The sequence below is a fragment of the Colobus angolensis genome, unplaced genomic scaffold, assembly GCF_000951035.1.
Source record: "Colobus angolensis palliatus isolate OR3802 unplaced genomic scaffold, Cang.pa_1.0 Scaffold622, whole genome shotgun sequence".
NCBI lineage: Eukaryota > Metazoa > Chordata > Mammalia > Primates > Cercopithecidae > Colobus > Colobus angolensis.
In genome coordinates this window covers 521,038-543,010 of record NW_012119844.1, presented here as the reverse complement: position 1 = coordinate 543,010, position 21,973 = coordinate 521,038, and the positions used below count along the sequence as shown (strand labels likewise).

General features: G+C 36.9%; 1 protein-coding gene across 4 annotated transcripts in view; it reads left to right on the top strand.

The window, feature by feature from the left end:
• The window catches only part of CNKSR2 (connector enhancer of kinase suppressor of Ras 2), a 292,795-nt gene that overhangs the window by 195,560 nt on the left and 75,262 nt on the right, over positions 1–21,973 (top strand). For all 4 annotated transcript variants that reach the window (XM_011963747.1, XM_011963746.1, XM_011963749.1 and 1 more), the window contains one exon: positions 1,490–1,704. In XM_011963747.1, the coding sequence (XP_011819137.1) occupies positions 1,490–1,704 (215 nt within the window). The remainder of the gene's footprint in view (positions 1–1,489; positions 1,705–21,973) is intronic.

Here is a 21,973-nt window from a genome sequence, read left to right as displayed (position 1 = left end):
TAAGGGATTCCAGGTACATAAGTACGGTGTTAAAAGTAAATATCTGATTGTTACTTGAAAGTTAATATTTGAAACACAAGGTCGGAAGTGTGAAACTGCATAAAATAAGTTCAGTGAATAGGAAGAGTTTATCATCAGTCCTCATTGGTCTGCAATGCAACCTCACCAATTTTGTATGGAATCAACCTAAAAATGAGCATTGAAGCACATGGGTTAAACGCGAATGGAAACTGGGCCAGTGACTTCTAACAAAAACCATGTAGAAATAGGAAAAAAAAAAAAAAAAAACTTTGCTTTTTTTTTCCTGTTCTGTTTGCTGTTCAGAGTTATCTTCTTACGTGGGGGTGGGCTACTCTTGAAGGATCTACCAAAAGTAAGTTTTTATGTTCACTTATCCTGCTATAGAGATAAGCAATAGAAAGCAACTGAAAGTTTCCCTACTAAATAGGATTTGATCAAGTGTGGGTGTGGTGAGCCCAGTGGGTCATGCTGCTACTTCCACTTTCTGAAGTACAGAGCCGTAAGGTCACAGGTGGAAAATAAAACAAATCAAAACAAAAAACTATTCATAGAATGTAAGTTCACTAAGCTTCCTTCATGATATGTTTGACCCATTTTCTTGTTACTTCTAGCCAGTTTACAGAATTTATTTTATTACTGCACAGATCCGCAGACCATATGGAAAAGCAAGCATGAATATCTGGTTCATTAGTCTTCTTAATACTTGTTTTATGGAGTGAGCATTTCTGAAAATGTTGATAAATACAGAAACATTGACAGATTCCTTTATATCTGTGTATTCACTCCATTTTCCAATCTTCAATTTCTAATCTAATTTGTTCTATAGAATAAATCAAGAAAAATACAAAAGAGAAATGCTTATCACATGCTATCTCAGAGTCACTGTTTTGGGACTTCTTATTTCAGTGACTTTTGTTGGTGGGGAGGGGGACCATGTGAAGTACTAAGTGCTGACTACCAATTTAAGCATAGAATTCCTGAATGAAATTTCCTGACTGTTGGTTCTTAATGTGGGCCCTCAACTTCTCCAAGCATGCTACCTTGCATACCACAGGCCGGTGTTTGTTATCAGGCTTTGGCAAAATCCCCGTGAGGAAGCTTGTTACAAATTTTATAAGCCACACACCTAGAACTTCTGATTCAAGTTCCAGAGATGATTCTAATGTAGTTGGTCCAAAGCTAAAACTTGGAGAAATAATCTATCGACTGCCTACTTTTAATTGTCTTATCATACCAAATAATTAAGATATACCATATTTCACTACATATTTTATAAATTAAATAAGGTTAAAGTTCTGAAATGAAATATATTAGGTTGGGGCAAAAGTAATTGCGGTTCTTGCAATTAAAAGGAATGGGAAAACCACAGTTATTTTTGCGCCAACCTAATAATAGCACAATTGAGAAAGAATAGTAAATTTGGTGTATTTGTGTATTTACATTGGTGTATTTATCTCTTTTTATGTAGAAAACTCTCTACTTCGGTATATGAGCAATGAAAAGATTGCTCAAGAAGAATACATGTTTCAGAGAAACAGCAAAAAGGACACAGGGAAGAAGTCAAAAAAGAAGGGTGATAAGAGTAATAGCCCAACTCACTATTCATTGCTACCTGGTTTACAAATGGATGCACTGAGACAAGACATCATGGGCACTCCTGTGCCAGAGACCACACTATACCATGTAAGTAAAATTTCAAAGACTCTTTGATACAGTTTTTGTTGAGAGACTGGCAAGTGACTCCTTTGGGTAAAGTCTAGGTTATTTTTATCCTTTTATTAGATTTTCACAAAAGAGCCTAACTTTAAAGTTTATACCCTTAAAAAATGATGGGTAATTGATTATTTTCCTAAGTTTATGTGTTCAATGAGTCCATAGTTATAGCAAGTTGGATTTTTAATGGGATAACTTAATATGCACAAAATTGATGGAGAACAATAATAAATAGCTGATTAATCATCAGTGTGATACTATGCAATGCACAGATAGCTGCAAAATTCAACATTAAAGATACAATTTTAATATAGTCATGATTCCATTTGAAAAATGAGCATCTATTATTTGCTAGACATGGAGAGGAGGGCTAGAGGTAAAATGGAAAGACATGACACACCATTATATGGGGAGAAAGACATGCTGAGAGTCCCAGTATAACTTAACTGTTGTAATGGGTGGGTGCAGAAAGTAGAAGAGGAACATAGGAGAAATAGAGCCTTAGTCTTTAGGGGAAGTGAGAAAAGGCTTCAGAGTGGGGAGCATTTGAATGAAGAATAAAATATGAGTAGCAGTATTTTAGTGTGAAGGCATATGCAGGTGCACTACAAATGTATGAGAATGTGGCATGTTCCAAGGATTTCGTGTGGCTTTTAATTGCTGGTTTATTACCAATTGGAGGAAATGGCATGAGGAAGGGGTAGTAGATGGGCCTGGAGACATAGGTAAAGGTTAGATCAGGAATTGTATGATAAAGTGCTTAGGTTCTTTCCTGCAGTAATAAAGAGCTATTGAATAATTTTGAACTGGGAACTTGCATGATCAAATCGGCCTGTTGGATCTCTCTAGTGCAGAGCATCATTTGAGAGATCAAAAGCAGGGCCATTAAGTCCAGGCCATATGGATGATGAGAAACTAGGATAATGGCCATATGGAAGCTGAGAATCATGTCAGCAGAACATTCATTCCACAAAATTATACATTTTAAACCATTTTGGTTAAAAGGAGTTTGTTGTGTCACTGGAACTATAGCTTCTTACTTGGAGCCCTTGAAAAACATGGACTGCAAGTTTTTAAGTAATTAGAATTACTGTGCTTAATGCTTAAAATATCAAAAAACATTTAATCTGCTCCTGCTGTAGAAGGTATACCATCTAGGCATTCAAAATGTGAAAGATTTAATAACTTACAATTAAGTTGTTTCTCTGAGCAAATCTCTTAAATCATCTACTTATTCTATAGCTCTTTCATAAAACTAGAGTGTAGAAAAATGTTTTTATTTGGACTGTAGTGTCATTAGCACTCCTAGGTGCCTCATTCTTTATCCTCCCTTCTCCCCAGTTACATACTCTCAAGTCTCTTTCTAAGACACTAGTGCCTGTGTCAGAATCTGCTCCATTGAATGACTATCTATTGAATTATTATTTTTTTCCCTAGACATTCAGAGTCAGCCTGAAATCAGCACTCTTAGTTGTTTGAAAGGGGACCACTTTTGTTATTACCACTATTCAGAAGAGCTGTATGAGCACTGAGCTTCTTCTAGAATCTGGTGTTCCAGTCATAAGTAATACCCTGAACAAAAGTTTGAAGATGAGGGACAAATGGCCTATTCGAGAGGGTAGTTGGTAGTGAGATGAACCTAGAGAAGGAAGAAGAGATCATCACTTTGACTCAGAGTATACAAATTATTAAAAGTTTGGATTTATCCTGAGAGTAGTGAGCCATTGAAGGCACATTTAAATACTCAGCCTGTTCCATTCTGTAATGCATATCCTGACAGATGTTACACTGTGTGGGGAAGGAAAGTAGTTAAGTCTTGTGAATTATGAGGTATTAAATTAGGAAAGACAGTAAAAGGTGAGCCAAACTGGTAGGAATATTGCGAATATTTTTGAGGAGTATAAATTGTTACCACCTCTCTGAAGGACATTATTTAGTTATGTATATCAAGAATCTGGTCTACTAACTTCACCTCTAGAAATTTGTTCTAAGAGAGAAATCAGAGTCCACTTTTGCCTCCTGTTTTTATTGTATGTCTTGAATCTGTAACATGGTATTTCCCAGATAGATGATATCTATCTCAACTAATTTTTGACAGAGGACCAGGATAGAGTAAGGAATATTGTTAACTTTGGGGGAGATCTTCCCCTGTAATGCTGATACACCAATTCCAGAGTAGAAGGCTGGGTGCTTCCTAACTCATTTATCAGGTTTAGAAGAAGAAAATATCGCTAACCCCCAAGTGCATGTTGGATATCTATAACCAATGTTCTAAAAAAGAGAACTCTAATCGGTGGGGTTTTTAGTAGGCTCTTGAGTTTCCTTGAGGATCTCACCTTGCACTTACTTAGTGCTTTCACAGTTAGCAAGGGAGTTTCCACATTTAATATGTCTTTTGAACTTCACAACAACCCTATGTGCAAATAACAAAACCCAGACTCAGAAATGATTTACAAAAGCTGTGTTGCAAAAAAAATGTAAGTACTATAGTCAGGACTAGAACCCAAATCACCTACTCCAGGGGTCTTTCCACACTCTATCCTATTGCTTCGTGCATGGTACACATTCCGTATACAGAGGAATTTGTGCTTTAATGAATAAATGAGTGCATTTTGAAAAGCTTGACTTGAAAAGACATGTGTCCTCATATGTTGATGTTAATAATGTTTTCAGTACCTGGATTGATTGTATTTTGCTTTATATTACTATTTATTAAGTTAGGGGAAACATACTGAGCTGCCACTGTTATAAAACACAAATAGTTATTTAGCTTGATCTATTGCTGGGGCAACAGAATATTATAGTTAACAATGCTTGGACCTTGGAGACAAAACAACATATGCTTAAATAATAACTTTTTATATTTCACAGGAATTTCTGTTTTATTTTTACCTGTTTATACACGTTTATTTAAAAATGAAAGGCTTTTTTCTTATGGTAAATTTTCCTGAAAACACAATGTCAGTATCAATCTGTAATCTAATCGCTTTCATGATGAAGCACTAATCTTCATTTTTGCCAGTTGCTCTTTTGGATAACATGGCCATGTTTAACGGAATAGGACTTAAGTGGAAGAGGACTATGAAGATTGAGACTGCATTTCATAGGCTTCTATCTCTGCTGTAATACTAGCTCTATGTAATCTAAAGATTTTGAGTTAAAAGTTAGAGAAAATTTAGTATAAATTTAATAGCAAGATAATATCATCATCAAATCCCCTTAAACAGCAAAGTAAAGGGGTGTGTGCATGCATGCATATAGTATGCCTTATAAGCACACCTAGAGTATAATCTTCACTGTTCTGTTGTGGAAAACAGCCCAGTGAAAATACACAAAGCAAGACAAATATTGTTTGGCTTCAGGGTTCAACTCATTATCTTATCATGAAGATTTAGAAGTGTATGGGATTATAAAATATGTGTTTTATTAATTCCACATATCTGATATTCTAGTGTATATATATTTTTCTTAAACTTATTTAAAAGGAAAGTATTCACAGTGCTGTAGCTACCCTAGTCATTGACCATCTCTTTGCCACCACTTTCCTTTTCAACATGCTATTCCTGCTACAGAGAATGTTTTTATCTCTTTTTTCTCCCAAGAATTCCTGCCTATCTAAACCTGAAATCACAAGGAGATCTTCCCTGACCACTACCATCTGAAATAAATCAGTTCTCCTATTTTCTCTTATCATCCAGTAGTTTTTCTTCAAACCTTTGTTGAGATTTTAAATGATATATTTATGTGAACATCTGCTTAGTGTCTTTCTCTCCTGTACATGGTAGGACAGGTATGCCCATGTTCATGATGATAAGCAGGAACAATTTCTCCATTTTGTTCAGTACTATATTTCAGCACCTAGTACAAATGTAGTACCTTATAAGCTCTCAATAAAAATGTTATGAGTAAGTGAATTAATGAGTGAGTGAGTAAATTTGACAAGAACTTCAGTGACTTTCTCAGTGTCTTCAACCTGCAAAAAAAGCCCCCTCTATCTCCCAAGCCAACCCCACAGGGGCCAACAGTGCAACAGGGTTAGCTGCCTCACATTCCCTACCCTACCTCATTCACTCCAGCTGAAAACTTCAGTTCCAGCTAATTCTTGCTTGCTTCCTTTCCCTGCCATCTCATTACAAAGGTCCCAATATGCCCATCAGCCAAGCATGTTATGACATTTTTCAAAAGAGCATAACTTTATTTTACCTACTTACTGATTCTGTCTGAAAATGTGGAAGCTGTTAGCTGCCAAAACCCTCATCTAACCTGAGAGTACATGAAGAAAAGGCAGACAGAAGTTTGTGTGTGGTGTGTGTGTGTGTGTGTGTGTGTGTGTGTGTGTGTGTGTGTGTGTATGTGTGTGTGTGAAATTCAGATTTGGTAAGAAAAGTCTTTAAAGAATAGCTGAATTATTCTGAATCTCATCTTTAAATCTTGTGTGACTTATTTTTCCCCAATATGATGTGCATATGACAACTTGCTCTCACGTTAAAGCTGCTAAACTAAATTCATATACAAAATAATTACTTAGGCCGAGCATGGTGGCTCATGCCTGTAATCCCAGCACTTTGGGAGGCCAAGGCGGGTGGATTGCCTGAACTCAGGAGTTTGAGACCAACCTGGACAACATGGCAAAACCCCATCTCTACAAAATATACAAAAATTAGCTGGATGTGGTAGCATGCACCTATAGTCCCAGCGACTTGGGGGACTAAGGCAAGAGAATCACTGGAGCCTGGAAGGTCTAGGCTACAGTGAGCCATGTTTGCACCACTGTACTCCAGCCTGGATTACAGAGTGAGACACTGTCTCTAAAAATAGTAGTGATAATAATAATAGTCATTTATTTTAAGTCTACATGCCTGAGATGCCAGAACAAGTAAAATTGGATTATAGATTCAAGCAGTATGTAGGTATACTTTCATAAACTGAAGACTGATGTAATTTTGGATGATTAAAAACAGACTTTTAGTATGTGTTCAAAAATCTGGATAATTCCTTTCATGACATTCAAACATTTGGGTGGCCTGTCTTTGTTTTTTTAGGATATAACTGCAAACATTCAATTGTTTTATGTCTGATAAGTACTTTCAGCCACTCTGGCCAATGTGTGAGGTTTTGTGGCTCTTTTTGATGGAGGGAAGAGGGGGTTAAAAAACATTATTATTTTTTAAAATTTAGCAAGTAAATATTATGAAAATACTATTCTGATTACAAATACTATCTTATTTAAATCTCATAATGCTGTGAGGAAGCTCAGTTGCTGGTGTTATCCTCATTTTACAGACTAGAAAGCTGAGGCACATGGATTAATTAGGTAGTTATGTGGTAGAGCTAGGATTTGAACATTTGCAGTCTGGCTCTTAGCATACTATATTGCCCCTCAAAAAATAGGATAATTTAACAGAAACATAACAATAGTTGTAGTAGTGGCAGCCATGTGTAAATCCCAGTCTAAGTGCAGTGGTATATCTCCAGTCTGGGCGACAGAGCAAGACTCTGTCTCAAAAAAAGAAAAAAAAAAAAAAAAAGAAAATATTGCTAAAATATGCTAATGATTATGTGAGCCTTCGGCAAGTTATTATTGTGCGTGTTTTTTTTTTGTTTTTTTTTTTGCTGGTGGAGGGTTTTGCCTCAATATTGATGTCTGCTGACTAATCAGGGTGGTGGTAGCTGAAAGTTGGGGTGGTTATGACAATTTCTTAAAACAAAATGACAAAGTTTGCTCTATCAATTTACGCTTCCTTTCACAAAAGATTTATTAGCAGCATGAGATGCTATTTAACAGCATTATACCCACAGTAGAACTTCATTCAAAATTGGGGTCAGGCTGTACTTCCAATTCTAGTTCTCTTGTTATTTCCACAAGATCTGCAGTGACTTCCTCCACTAAAGTTTTGAACCCCTCAAAGTCATCCAGGAGGGTTGGATCCAATTTCTTCTAAATTCTTGTTAATCTTGATAGTTTGACCTCGTCCCGTGAATCACAAATGTTCTTAATGGAATCTAGAATAGTGAATTCTTTTGACAAGGTTTTCACTTGCCCAGATCCATCAGAGGAATCACGATCTATGGCAGCGATAGCCTCACAAAATGTATTTCTTAAATAATAAGACTTGAAATTTGAAATTACTCCATGATCCATGGGCAGCTGAATGGCTGGTATATTAGCAAACATGAAAACAACATTAACCTTGTACATCTCCAACAGAGCTCTTGGTTGACCGGGTACATTGTCAATGAGCAGTAATATTTTGAAAGGAATCTTTTTTTCTGAGCAGTAGGTTCCAATTATAGGCTTAAAATATTCAGAAAACCATGCTATAAATAGATGTGCTGTTTTCCAGGCTTTATTTATGAAGTACAGGCAGAGTTAATTTAGCATCATTCTCAAGGGCCCTAGGATTTTCAGAATGGTAAATGAGCATTGGCTTCAAGTTAAAGTCATCAGCTCTGTTAGCCCCTAACAAGAGAGTCAGCCTGTTTTATGGTTTGAATCTAAGCATTGACTTCTCTCAAGCTATGAAAGTCCTAGATGGCATCTTCTTCCACTGTAAGGCATTTCTTCTGTATTGAAAATTCTGTTGTTTAGTGTAGCCATCTTCATCAATGATCTTAGCTAGATCTTCTGGATAACTTGCTGCAGCCTCTCCATCACCACTTTTTACTTCACCTTGCACTTTTTTGTTATGGAGATGGCTTCTTTTCTTAAACCTCATAAACCAGCCTCTGCTAGCTTCCAACTTTTCTTCTGTAGCTTCCTTACCTCTCTGATCCTTCATAGAATTGAAGAGAGTTAGGGCCTTGCTCTGGATTAGGCTTTGGTTTAAGGGAATGTTATGGCTGGTTTGATCTTCTATCCAGACCACTCAAACTTTCTCCCTATCAGCAATAAGGCTGTTTCATTTTCCTATCATTTTTGTATTAGAGGCCTTGCTTTCGGTGTATCTTGGCTTTTGACATGCCTTCCTCACTAAGCTTAATCATGTCTAGCTTTGATTTAAAGTGAGAGATATGTGACTCTTCCTTTCACTTGAACACTTAGAGGCCATTGTAAGGTTAATTAATTGGCCTAATTTTAATGCTGTTGTTTCTCAGGGAATAGAGAAGCCTGAGGAGAGGAAAAGGGATGGGAGAACAGCCCATTAGTAGAACAGTAAAAACAGACACAACATTTTTTAAGTCTATTGTCTTACATGGCTTCTTTCTTTAATCCTCAAGAACCAACCTCTGCTAGCTTCCAACTTTGCTTCTGCAGCTTCCTTACCTCTCTCAGCCTTCATAGAATTGAAGAGAGTTAGGGCCTTGCCCTGGATTAGGCTGTGGTATAAGGGAATGTTGTGGCTGGTTTTGATCTTCTATCCAGACCACTTAAACTTTCTTCTGTTTTCTTCTGTGTCAGCCTGTCTTTTGAAGCTTTGAAGCAAGGCATTGACTTCTCCTCTCTAGCTGTGAAAGTCCTAGATAGCATCATCTTCCACTATAAGGCTGTTTCATCTATACTGAAAATGTGTTATTTAGTGTACTGTTTTTCATGGCACCCCAAAATAATTACAGTAGTAACATCAATGATCACTGATCACAGATCACCATAACAGATATGATAATAATGAAAAAGTTTTAAATATTGTGAGAATTACCAAAATATGATACAGAGACATGAAATGAGCACAGGCTATTGGAAAAATTGTACCAATAGACTCATTCAGCACAAGATTGCCAGAACCTTCCATTTGTAACAATTGCAATCTTCAAAGAATAAATTGAAGCACAGTAAAAGGAGGTATCCCTATAATATTTCCACTGCTAATATTACTAATAGCTAACATTTACTGATTACTTACTAAGCTCCTATGCTAAGAACTTAAATACAGTATCTCTTGGAATCTTCAAAATGATCCTATGAGGTTGATATCATTATTTCTATTCTGCAGAACTGAAAGGAACTGGAACACAGAGCTTACCTTAAAGAGCTAGAAAATAGCAGAGTTTAGAAATGAGTCCAAGCAGCCTGACTCCAAAATTCACAGCTTTCTGTGACTAAAGCCATTTCTGCTCATAAGAATTTTATCATCTATTAGGGAAGACAGAGCTATTATTATCACAATAATGGAAAATCTGTGATATTATTAACATATAAACATTCATAATTAAATTTACCTGAAGTTATAAAGGTTGGTTTGTCTAATGGCTGCCTGACTTAGCTGCATTATTTCAGGATAAAAGTAATTTAAAGAAGAGATCAGTTATTTTAGTGGCAAAGAAGCCACCTCTAAGCCAACACTTGTTTATAACAACCAATTCTCTCCGTTTTGACTTTATTCACCCAGAAGACAGCTGTAGTACAGAATGACATGATGTTTCTTCCAATCAAGGTACATTTAGACATGGTGGAGTATAACAGTACACTAAATATTATCATATTCATTTGTATATTCTCTGATTCCTATGGATGACTTTATTATTTCTAAAATGTTTCATAATAGCATTTGCAAAGCCCTACATGGGAACAGTCTGCACTATGAAAAGTGTTTCCCAGTGGTCTGCTTCCCTACAGCAGTGATTCCCAAAATACAGGCCATCCTTGGCAAAGGGCTCTGATGACTGAGGTCTGACCCAGAGGTGACAGTCCTTTCTTTGATTCTTATGGGCAAATAACACATCACATACTTCCATTTTCACTTGTGACTAGATATTGCTTACTAGTAACCTACTAAATGAGTTTAAAAGGTTACAAATGGAATAATCATAAAATAATACATTCATAGAATTTATTGAATCTTCTAATTTAGTATTTTTTCAGTATGCCTGTGTTTTAATTCATTCTTACACTGCTATGAGGACATACCCAAGACTGGGTAATTTATAAAGGAAAGAGGTTTAATTGACTCACAGTTCCACAGGGCTGGCGAGGCCTCAGGAAACTTACAATCATGGCAGAAGAGGAAGCAAACACATCCTTCTTCACATGGTGACAGCAAGGAAAAGTGCAGAGCAAAGTGGGAGAGGGGAAGCCCCTTATAAAGCCATCAGCTCTCGTGATAAATCACTATCATGAGAACAGCATGGAGGTAACCACTCCCATGATTCAATTACCTCCTACTGGAACCCTCCCATAATACATGGGGATTGTGGGAACTATAATTCAAGATGAGATTTGGGTGGGAACACAGCCAAACCATATCATTACGCCCTCAGCCCCTCCCAAATTTCATGTCCTCACATTTCAAAACAGAATAACTTCCCAGCAGTCCCCCAAAGTCTTAACTCATTCCAGCATTAACTCAAAAGTCCAAGTCCAAAGTCTGATCTGAGACAAGGCAAGTCCCTTCTGCCTAGGACCCTGTAGAATCAAAAGCAAGTTAGTTATTGCCCAGATAAAATGGGGGCAAAGGCATTAGGTAAGTACACCCATTCCAAATGGGAGAAATTGGCCAGAACGAAGGGGCTACAGGCCACATGCAAGTCTGAAATCCAGCAGGGCAGTCAAATCTTAAAGCTCCAAAATGATCTCCTTTGACTCCATGTCTCACATCCAGGTCACACTGATGCAAGAGGTGGGGTCCCACAGCATTGGGCAACTCTGCCCCTGTGGCTTTGCAGGGTACAGCCCCCCTCCTGACTGCTTTCATGGACTGGCATTGAGTGCTTGCAGCTTTTCCAGGAGCATAGTGCAAGCTGTTGGTAGATCTGCCATTCTGGGTTCTGGAGAATGGTGGCCCTCTTCTCATAGCTCTACTAGGCAGTGCCCCAGTGTAGACTGTGTGGGGGCTCTGAACCCACATTTCCCTTCTGCACTGTCCTAGCAGAGGTTCTCAGTGAGGGCTCCACCCCTGCAGCAAACTTCTGCCTAGACACCCAGGCATTTCCATACATCCTCTGAAATACAGGCAGAGGTTCTCAGACCTCAATTCTTGACTTCTGTGCACATGCAGGCTCAACACCACATGGAAGCTACCAAGGCTTGAGGCTTGCACCCTCTGAAGCCACAGCCCAAGCTATACCTTGGCCCCTTTTAGCCATGGCTAGAGTGGCTGAGATGCAGGGCACCAAGTCCCTAGGCTGCACACAGCAGAGGGATCCTGAACCTGGCCCACAAAACCATTTTTTCCTCCTAAGCCTCCCAGCCTGTGACATGAGGGGCTGCCACTGAAGGTCTCTGACATCGCCTGGAGACATTTTCCCCATTGTTTTGGTGATTAACATTCAGCTCCTTGTGACTCATGCAAATTTCTGCAGCAGGCTTGAATTTCTCCCCAGAAAATGGGTTTTTCTTTTCTACTGCACTGTCAGGCTGTAACTTTTCCAAACTTTTATCGTCTGCTTCCTCTTGAACACCTTGCTCTTAGAAATTTTTTCCACCAGATACCCTAAATCATCTCTCTCAAGTTCAAAGCTCCACAGATCTCTAGGGCAGGGGAAAAATGCCACCAGTCTCTTTGCTAAAGCACAGCAAGAGTCACCTTTGCTCCAGTTCCCCACAAGTTTCTCATCTTCATCTGAGACCACCTCAGCCTGGACTTCATTGTACATATCACTATCAGCATTTTGGTCAAAGCCATTCAACAAGTGTCTAGGAAGTTCCAAACTTTCCCATGTTTTCTTGTCTTCTTCCGAGTCTTCTAAACTGTTCCAACCTCTGCCTGTTACCCAGTTCCAAAGTCACTTCCACATTTTTGGGTATCCTTATATCAGCACCCCACTCTACTGGCACCAATTTACTGTATTAGTTCATTCTCACACTGCTAATAAAGACATACCCAAGACTTGGTAATTATAAAGGAAAGAGATTTAATTGACTCACAGTTCCACAGGCCTGGGGAGGCCCCAGGAAACTTACAATCATGGCAGAAGGAGAAGCAAATATGTCTTTCTTCACATGGTGACAGCCAAGAGTGAAGGGGAGGGGAAAGCCCCTTATAAAACCATCAAATCTCATGAGAACTCACTATCATGAGAACATCATGGAGATAACTGCCTCCATGCTTCAATTACTTCCAACTGGGTCCCTCGCATCACATGTGGGGTACAATTCAAGATGAGATTTGGGTGGGGACACAGCCAAACCATATCAGCCTGGTTCCCAGGTAGCCCTGACAATGCAGTCATATTCATATTGCACAAGCACAAGTATAGATGATCCAGTTTTCTATGGTTTTCGGGAGGAATGCTGTATTGATACATCGTTGAGATTTTTTTAAAAGTAACCTATAGTTGTTAGCTGCTGTTTATTTTCATTATAAGTTATCATTAGACTTCATCACTATCAATTTTAGTTTGTTTTAGGTTGCTTGCTTTACCCTCTACTATGTAGTGATTCATATTTACCTCTAATTTTTCAAGAATGATACTGTGAATCATGCATATCCAACAGTACTTATAGAGTAATAGTCTATTGGTATACCTAGTTATTTTTTCCATTGAAAAGTAGAGATAAAGACATAGACCCAAGGGATCTGTTGGCCTGTCTCAGGGAACCACAGTCAAAAAATGTGGAAACCCACTGCCTAGATACAGATACATAGTTAAAAGAAGAAGAAGAAAAATATTGGCTTTACTTGGTTATAAATATGAAACAGTTTTGGTGAAAGCTAGTCCACAAAAAAATTAGTTCACTTGTACTTCTGACTTATTTATATAATTGGTTCTTTTTGCTTTCATATTTAGGAAGGTTTATTTGTTTTTTTTTTAAATCAACTATCAGTACTCCTCCCATACCCCCATATTCTCATTCACCACAAACTGGTATACTTATAACAGAACTGGCCAGACTAGAGGATTTAATAGTAGAATTACTCTTTGAAGGTTTAAAGATTCACGAATACAAACTTTCAGTCCCAGATAAGATGGAGTACACACATTTTATTTTATTTTTCCTGCTACTCACAACCAAAAATTACCTGGAGAAAATACATTAACTCATCTACCAGAAGACTCTGAAAGGTGCAAAAAAAAGGAAGGCAGACAGGCTAGGGACCTCTAGACCCAAGGAAGTGCTGTGAATTCCCAGGCTTTTTTACTTGCCTCCTGTATACCTGGCCTGGGTGCTATAAAAGCCTGCAACCCGAAAACATCAGTAGGCACAGACAAAATACAGCCCCTCAAAAAGCCTTCTCTCTTTAGCCAATGGACTCTCTTTAGCCCAACATGACAGAAATATTTTAACAATACCTGCCTCTTCTCAAGGCAGAAACCATGAAAAAAGTCATGCTTCTCTTCCTCCACCACAACAGGCATAAAGAGGTTCAATTCACTAAAAAGACATGACAATCTTAAACATAGATGCACCATATAACAGAGATTCAAACAGTAGAAGCAAAATCTCCCAGAACTGAAAGGACAGATTGAAAGATTTACAATTAAGGTTGGGGTCTTCAACATCCATCTCTCAGTAATTCATAGAGCCACTAAACAAAACACCAGCAAGGGTACAGAAGTACTGAATGACTATCCACCAGCAGTTTCTGACACCCAACAACAGCGGAATACACATTATTTTCAGACGTTCATGAGATACTCATCAGAATAGAAAAGATCTTGAGTCATAAAACAAACCTTAACTTTAAAAGAACTTGAAATAATACCAAATATGTTCTCTGATTATAATGAAATCAAACTAGACATCAATAACAAAAAGATAATTTCCAGCTACTTGGAAATTAAAGAACATACTTCTAAATAATCCATAGATTAAAAGGAAGTATAAAGGAAAATGAAACTGAGTGAAAATAAAAAGCATATGCTTAGAGGAAATTTATAGCACTAAATGCTTATATGAGAAAAGAAGAAAGATGTCAATAATCTCAGCCCCTACCTCAAGAAATTAGAAGAAGAACAAAAAAGAAGTAGAAGGAAGATATAATAAAGATAATGGAATTCAATGAAGTTGAAAACAGAGAAACAATAGGTAAAATCAAACCAAAAGCTATGGAGTTTTTTAATTTAAAAAATTGATGAACATCTAGCAAGACTGATAAAGAGAAAAAGGAGAGAAGACTCAAATGACCAATATCAAGAATAAAAGAGGCAATATCACTACAACCCTCATAGACATTAAAAGAATCCTAAAGAAATACAACTCTGTGCGTGTAAGTTTGTCAGTTCAGATGAAATGGACCAATTCCTCAAAACATACAAACTGCCAAAACTCGCCCAAAATGAAATATATCTGAATAGTTACATAACTATTAAAGAAATTTAATTAACTATTAAAATTTCCAAAGTATCAGTACAGAAGTACTTTAAAACAAAAGAAGCAAAACCACAGTGCTAATATTTTTGTATTGATTGAGTGTGGGAATAACCAATTTTGCTTTCATTGTTATGTTCTGTGCTGCTTTTAAAGTGTTGGAAGCCTATAAGAGATTTGATGTACAAGACTTGTAACTTAATGGAATTCCTAAGATGCTGATTGAATTAATCAATTTTATTAATTTTGAAAATATTGTTTAAATGTTTAGAAATTTTTATTTCCTCAATTTTTAAGTTGTAAAATTTGAACATTAAACAAACAAAAGATTCACAAATATGCCCTCACTCTTGAGAAAGATTTTTGCTCCCTGTATAAAACAGATTACTGATAAACTGAAGCCAGCCCTTTCAGCTTCACATTTGAACAAATGTGGGTCTCAGTCTGCTAGTTCCTGGATAGAAAATGACTGCCAGGAAGCAAAACACTAAATTTGGCTTAATTAATGAGGCACCATGTAAAACATGATGCAGAAGAATTGAATTATAAATTTATTAAATTTAAGTCTTATTTTTAATTCCTTTTTTGCCTTTAGGGAAAAGATACATAAATTCCAATAACAGACTCTTGGCTTGGTTGGTAAGTTCAGTAATTAAAAACTATTTGGGGACATACCTGCCTTTAGTTGCTTTGATCAGAGAGCATAAAGAAGCCCCATTCCCTTTTATGTTGTAGATGTTTGTCTCCTAGCTTTATAGCCTCAGAAAACGTCCTCCAATTTTGTAGGCAGTTGGCTTTTTTTTGCTCCCATAATCACCCTACTCATATTACCTTGCCACCATAACTCATTTAATCAAACATCTCAAATTTAATAAAACTACAGGTAGAATTATCTTACCCCTACAATTCTTGAAAGCCTATTCTGATTGAAGGTCGTAACCTGTACCAAATTATCTTCTTCACTTAACTCCCACAACATATTAATATTAACCCCTTGATGGTTTCAGCACTCTCAGCTTCCACAAAACTATGGATATAATGATTTTCTATATATACTAAAATTATCCAGTTTCCTCTTAATAAATGACATTAAGGTACAATAATTTGTTACTGTTAGATTCTAGTTTTTTAAAGATAAATTTTCTAAGAACTGTGTTAAATTGTTTGCAGCCATTATGGATTTTTCACTGGTTTTGACTCTGACAGCATTTGGCAATGGGCCAAAGTGCATAAGCTCAACCTAGAGTCTCAGTTCTAAATGATATTGCTAAATCTGTCTCTTAATATCTCTACAAATATCAGGGTAATTTAGGAACAGGATCCTAATAGACTTCAATCCAGAACAACCTGAAATGCTGAGAAATACATCAGTGTTTCAAACCCATGTTCTTTATATGTGACTGATTTTAGGTAAATTAGTGTAAACTTTCCTGCCATAGTAAACAGGAGAATAAGACGTCTTCCCATGGTTTCTTTTATTTTCATAAATCTGGAGTGGTCCTAAGACGTAATGGTTCTTGTGTCTGATAGTCTCCAGATAACAGTTCAGCATTAAGAAGCGAATTGCCTTTTTTAAAATTCAGATGCCCAAGGATATTATTGTAGTTATAAAACGTGAGCTGTATATTTAAGTCAGCTATTTATTTAAATCAGCTATAAGAACCTAGGCACATTTCTGAACCTCAGTTTCTCATAGGCAAAAAGGGAATAAGACTACAAGGGAATAAGACTACTTACCTGTTTTTGTTTTTTTTTCAGAATTAAATCATACATTGTATATAAAATTCTTTCCACTGTGCTGAGCACATAGTTAACTATTCTTAACTTCATATAGAAAGAAAATTGGTTAATCTGCATGTAAGGGAATTTATCTCCTGATGAGCAAATCAGGAAGCCTTCTAGGACTAAAATAGAATGCATTTCTTTTGGGCATTAATGAGTATATCCGTTGAAGTTCAGTCAGGGAACTAGAATCTCTAAGTGGCATGGAATAAAGGACTAGATCTTATTCAGTTAAGGAGCTGGCAAAGATGCCTCAGCAGAGCCAGTGGTTGGGAAGAAAATCTAGACATGAAGTGAGGAAGAAGAAGACAAACGAGAACCCATGAGCACAAACCAGAGCATTTCCTCCAACTTCAACAAGAAGCTGGTACCCTTCTCTATGGAGATTCACGGGTTCATGGTCCAATACTCAGGTGCTTAAGGAGGAGATCCGATTGGAGCTGAAGGAATTGTAGACCTGGCTATTGACTCACACCAGTAAGGCAAGCCAACAGAAAAGTAAAACAATGTGTATCAGCTGCAGCAGTGACTGACACCTTGCCCTGACCTTCAGAGCATAAGGGCTGCTGCTTTACTTGTATTCTCCAAAACTGACACAAATTTATGTAGTGGCCAGCCCTAAACTAGAACCATATAGACAAAAGAATTCTAAAACACATAGTTCCTTCCAGCTTAGCTAAATTGATGCAATAGGAAACTACCAAACTGAGGTTTCCTTCTCTGTGGCCATTATCAGTGTTTACTGTGTAAAACCTGCTTTGAAAATTTCTCTACTGATTGTATGTATGAGGTTCAGTGGTAAAATTAAAATCATAAATTATCACAAATCTAGAGTGGATTCAAGAGTGCAGCCTACCTCTATGAGAGTATCATCTCCACAGCCTACTTGTTTAATTTACCAAAGCATATATTGAGAAATACATCTTAGCCAAATATTGAATCTTCTTCACTTAGTCGCATTTTAAAATAATGTCCTCAATTTTTATCGTATGGTTATTACAAGAAACAGCCATATGAAATACACTTCTTCATTTGCTATAGAATGTTTTTTGATATTCTATTTTCTATTTCTTTGTACCTTCCATCATATATATTTTTATAATTGGGTAAAAGCTTTGGCTCTGTGTGGTGACAGTATATGTAAAGATCTGATTCAGTGTCTGGCACTATGATAGTGCACAAATAGTATACCTTTCCTCCAACAACAGTACTACCAAAATGCCCTCACCAGTGGGCTGAGAACAAGCAAAATGTAATCTAGGTGCATTTGAGGTAACCAGTTCTGAGGAAGTGGCAGCAAACATCAAGCCCTCCAGAAATTTATTTTTTTTATATCTGAGATTGCATAAGTTACTTTCTTTCTCCTACTCGGTTTTCTCATTTATAAGACAAGTGTAGCACTGCAGAGAGGACTATGAAAAATGCCATCTAAATTGACAGCATAATGATGATTTGATTCCTGCTGCAAGCACAGAAGTTAAAATATCTCCCCATCAAGTTCTTTTTCCCTTTCTGTTAGATAAAACCAATTTTCCTTTTTTTAGTCTTAAAATCATGTTTTACTATATAGTTCAGTATTAAAAGGAACAGTCTGAATTATATATCTCAATTATTTTATTATAAAATAAATTGCATATAGTGACTTTTGAAAACTTTTTAAACTTCTATTTTTATACAGTACTCTTTGAAAAATATTTGTTATGAAAAAAGTCTCTAAATCAAGAAAACTATTAAAACTACGAGATGTGGAAACATTTGAAGTAGTTGTGTTGGAGAGCTTGTCTAGTATATAAGCACAAAAATCTCAGAATAAGACTTTGAGTGAACAGGCAACCTACAGAATGGGAGAAAATTTTTGCAATCTACTCATCTGACAAAGGGCTAATATCCAGAATCTACAAAGAACTCAAACAAATATACAAGAAAAAAACAAACAACCCCATCAAAAAGTGGGCAAAGGATATGAACAGACATTTCTCAAAAGAAGACATTCATACAGCCAACAGACACATGAAAAAATGCTCATCATCACTGGCCATCAGAGAAATGCAAATCAAAACCACAATGAGATACCATCTCACACCAATTAGAATGGCAATCATTAAAAAATCAGGAAACAACAGGTGTTGGAGAGGATGTGGAGAGATAGGAACACTTTTACACTGTTGGTGGGATTGTAAACTAGTTCAACCATTATGGAAAACAGTATGGCAATTCCTCAAGGATCTAGAACTAGATGTACCATATGACCCAGCCATCCCACTACTGGGTATATACCCAAAGGATTATAAATTATTCTACTACAAAGACACATGCACACGTATGTTTATTGCGGCACTATTCACAATAGCAAAGACTTGGAATCAACCCAAATGTCCATCAGTGACAGACTGGATTAAGAAAATGTGGCACATATACACCATGGAATACTATGCAGCCATAAAAAAGGATGAGTTTGCGTCCTTTGTAGGGACATGGATGCAGCTGGAAACCATCATTCTTAGCAAACTATCACAAGAAGAGAAAACCAAACACCGCATGTTCTCACTCATAGGTGGGAACTGAACAATGAGTTCACTTGGACTCGGGAAGGGGAACATCACACACTGGGGCCTATCATGGGGAGCAGGGAGAGGGGAGGGATTGCACTGGGGAGTTATACCTGATATAAATGATGAATTGATGGGTGCTGACGAGTTGATGGGTGCAGCACACCAACATGGCACAAATATACATATGTAACAAACCTGCACGTTATGCACATGTACCCTAGAACTTAAAGTATAATAAAAAAAATAAAATTTAAAAAAAGACTTTGACAAATGTAGTATTAATATGATAAAGATATTTAGATAAAAGCTAGCATTCTTGGAATAAATTATACTGACACAGACTTTCATAATGAGAAAATATGTATGTTGTATCAGAGAAATCAACCTAAAAATAAAGTTAAAGTAATCAGAAAAAACTGTTTTTCAGATTCTTTTACAAACAAAACCATTAAGTCCACAACCAGAAAAGTTTTTCAGTAAATATGATTCAGTCACATCATTGCTGACAGAATCATCAATCATACCGTAATTGTGACTTCATTTGAGATTCTTGGGTTTCATGCATCTCTATTAGAGGTGATTCTTTCTATATTATTTATTTGTCTATTTATTTTACATATAGTTTATTTCCTTGTCATTCATTAGCCTGCAGGTAGCAAGTCTGGTCCTCTCCATTTTTTCTGGTTATAAACATTTCTTTGTCACAAAAGACAGGCAAGCCTACTCTTATTTCTCTGACACCTAGATTTCAACAGTTTCTGTCAAACAGAAGTGTCAGCAGTAGGAGCTGCCCTAGTTCTGCTTTTCACCTGTTAGAAGTTTCTGCCTCTGTCTCAAGTGCAAATCTATGTTAATTGTACACATCAATCAGGCACCCCAAAATAGCTGTATCTAATATGGCTGGTGATAAGTTATTTCCATACATGGTGGAATTCAAACATAAACTAAGTGATTTTCAATGAATAATCTAGCATTCAGTGTTAAGACTGACACTGATTACAGGTATACATATAATATTTCCTAAAACATCAATAATTAGGTCTCCATTGGTGATCATTAACTGGTTTTCCATTCATTTTTAAATTATGATCATGGAAAGTTATTGTTCTATGAGGCATACTAACAACATGTGGTCCAAATCCCTGATTTTGCAGTTGAGGAAATAGAGGTCAAGAGTAGTTCAGTAGCTTGATCAAAGTCATAGAGCTGGAATATAGACTGAAATATGAACTAGAAGTCAGGTCTCCTGATTCCTACCACGATGTTGCTGCATTGGTAATGTGTGTTCCTTTCTTGCTGTAAAATAAGCATTCTAAGTGTATCACTCCAACTGATTTATTGAAAATAGACTGAAGGGGTCAAGGGTAAGTGTGAAAGCAGGGAGACAAGATAGGATCTGATCAATTCAAGTGAGAGATGAGAGTGACTTAACCCTGGGTGTTGAAGTGGAAGTGGTGAAAAGGGGTTGGACTCTGGATATGTTTTGAAGGTAACTGGACAGGATGTGCTGACAGGTTGCATGTGAGAAGCCATGACTCATAGCCCATACCTCAGTGTCCCACACATAAGTGGTGAGTAACTATTCAATTCATGCCTTCAACAGATAATTGTATGTCACATCCTGTGCTAGGAGCTGAGTATAGAGTGGTGACCTAAACAAATGGTTTTTGCCTTCATAGAACTAATGTAGTAGGTAAAAACCATTCCTTCAGAAAGTGAGCCAAGTAATTTCAAAGCCTTGCGTAGTATTGAGGAGTGTATTGGGTGGAAAATGGCATAACACAATGAATCAGCTCAAGAGAGTAAAGAATTAGTCAAAAGGCAGGCTGGATCCATGATTTTCTCATCAGTATTGGCACAGGGTTTTCTAATTGAACTGAGTTCTGTTAATAGGCTTGTATTGAAATGTGATTGCAGTCCCATCTCTGTCTACTTAGGCTGGGCCTTATAATATTATTGTACCTTAATTTCTGTCTCACTTGCAAAATTAAGATGTTAACATGAGCCTTCCTTTCATGCAGATATTATTGTAAGTTGTTGCCGAGAAACTTGTGTACCCACAGAGCAATATAACTTGCTAATTAAAATAAAATTGACAAAGCATGAAAATTAGAGATTGATGAGATGTTATTGGTTTGAATTATCTCCGTTGATATAAAAGTGTTTTTCTCACTGGTATCTTTCTGTTTTGGAGAATCCTTTCTTTTCACATAGCAATGTACTTGCATCACCTGTCATGAGAGGTTTTCATAAATGGATGTCTTAGTGCCAGAAGCACTTTTTCTCTCTAATTGTTACTATGACTACATAATACTTACTTGGGAGGCAGTAATGCATGTAGTAGGAGTATAGGTTTTGGGGTTGACAGACCTGGCTTTTAATTTTGACTCTACCCCTACCTGTGTGATCCTGAGCAACTTATTTATGCATTCTGGGTCTCAGTTTCCTCTCCTTAAAATGGGGTTAATGATAACCACTTTACAGATGTATTATAAGGATTTAAATGGATCAATTATATCACTTATAAACACTTATAAATGCTTAATATTGTGCCTGACACATAATAAGCCCTCAGTAAATGATGAATATTTTGAGCTAAGGATGGCAGTTCTTATTTCCCAAGGGTGTTGATTCGTGTTAGCCTTCCTGAATATTTTCCAAGTAATCACTTCCATTCTTCCTACCTTACCACTGTATAGGAACAGGAAGACTCACCTTA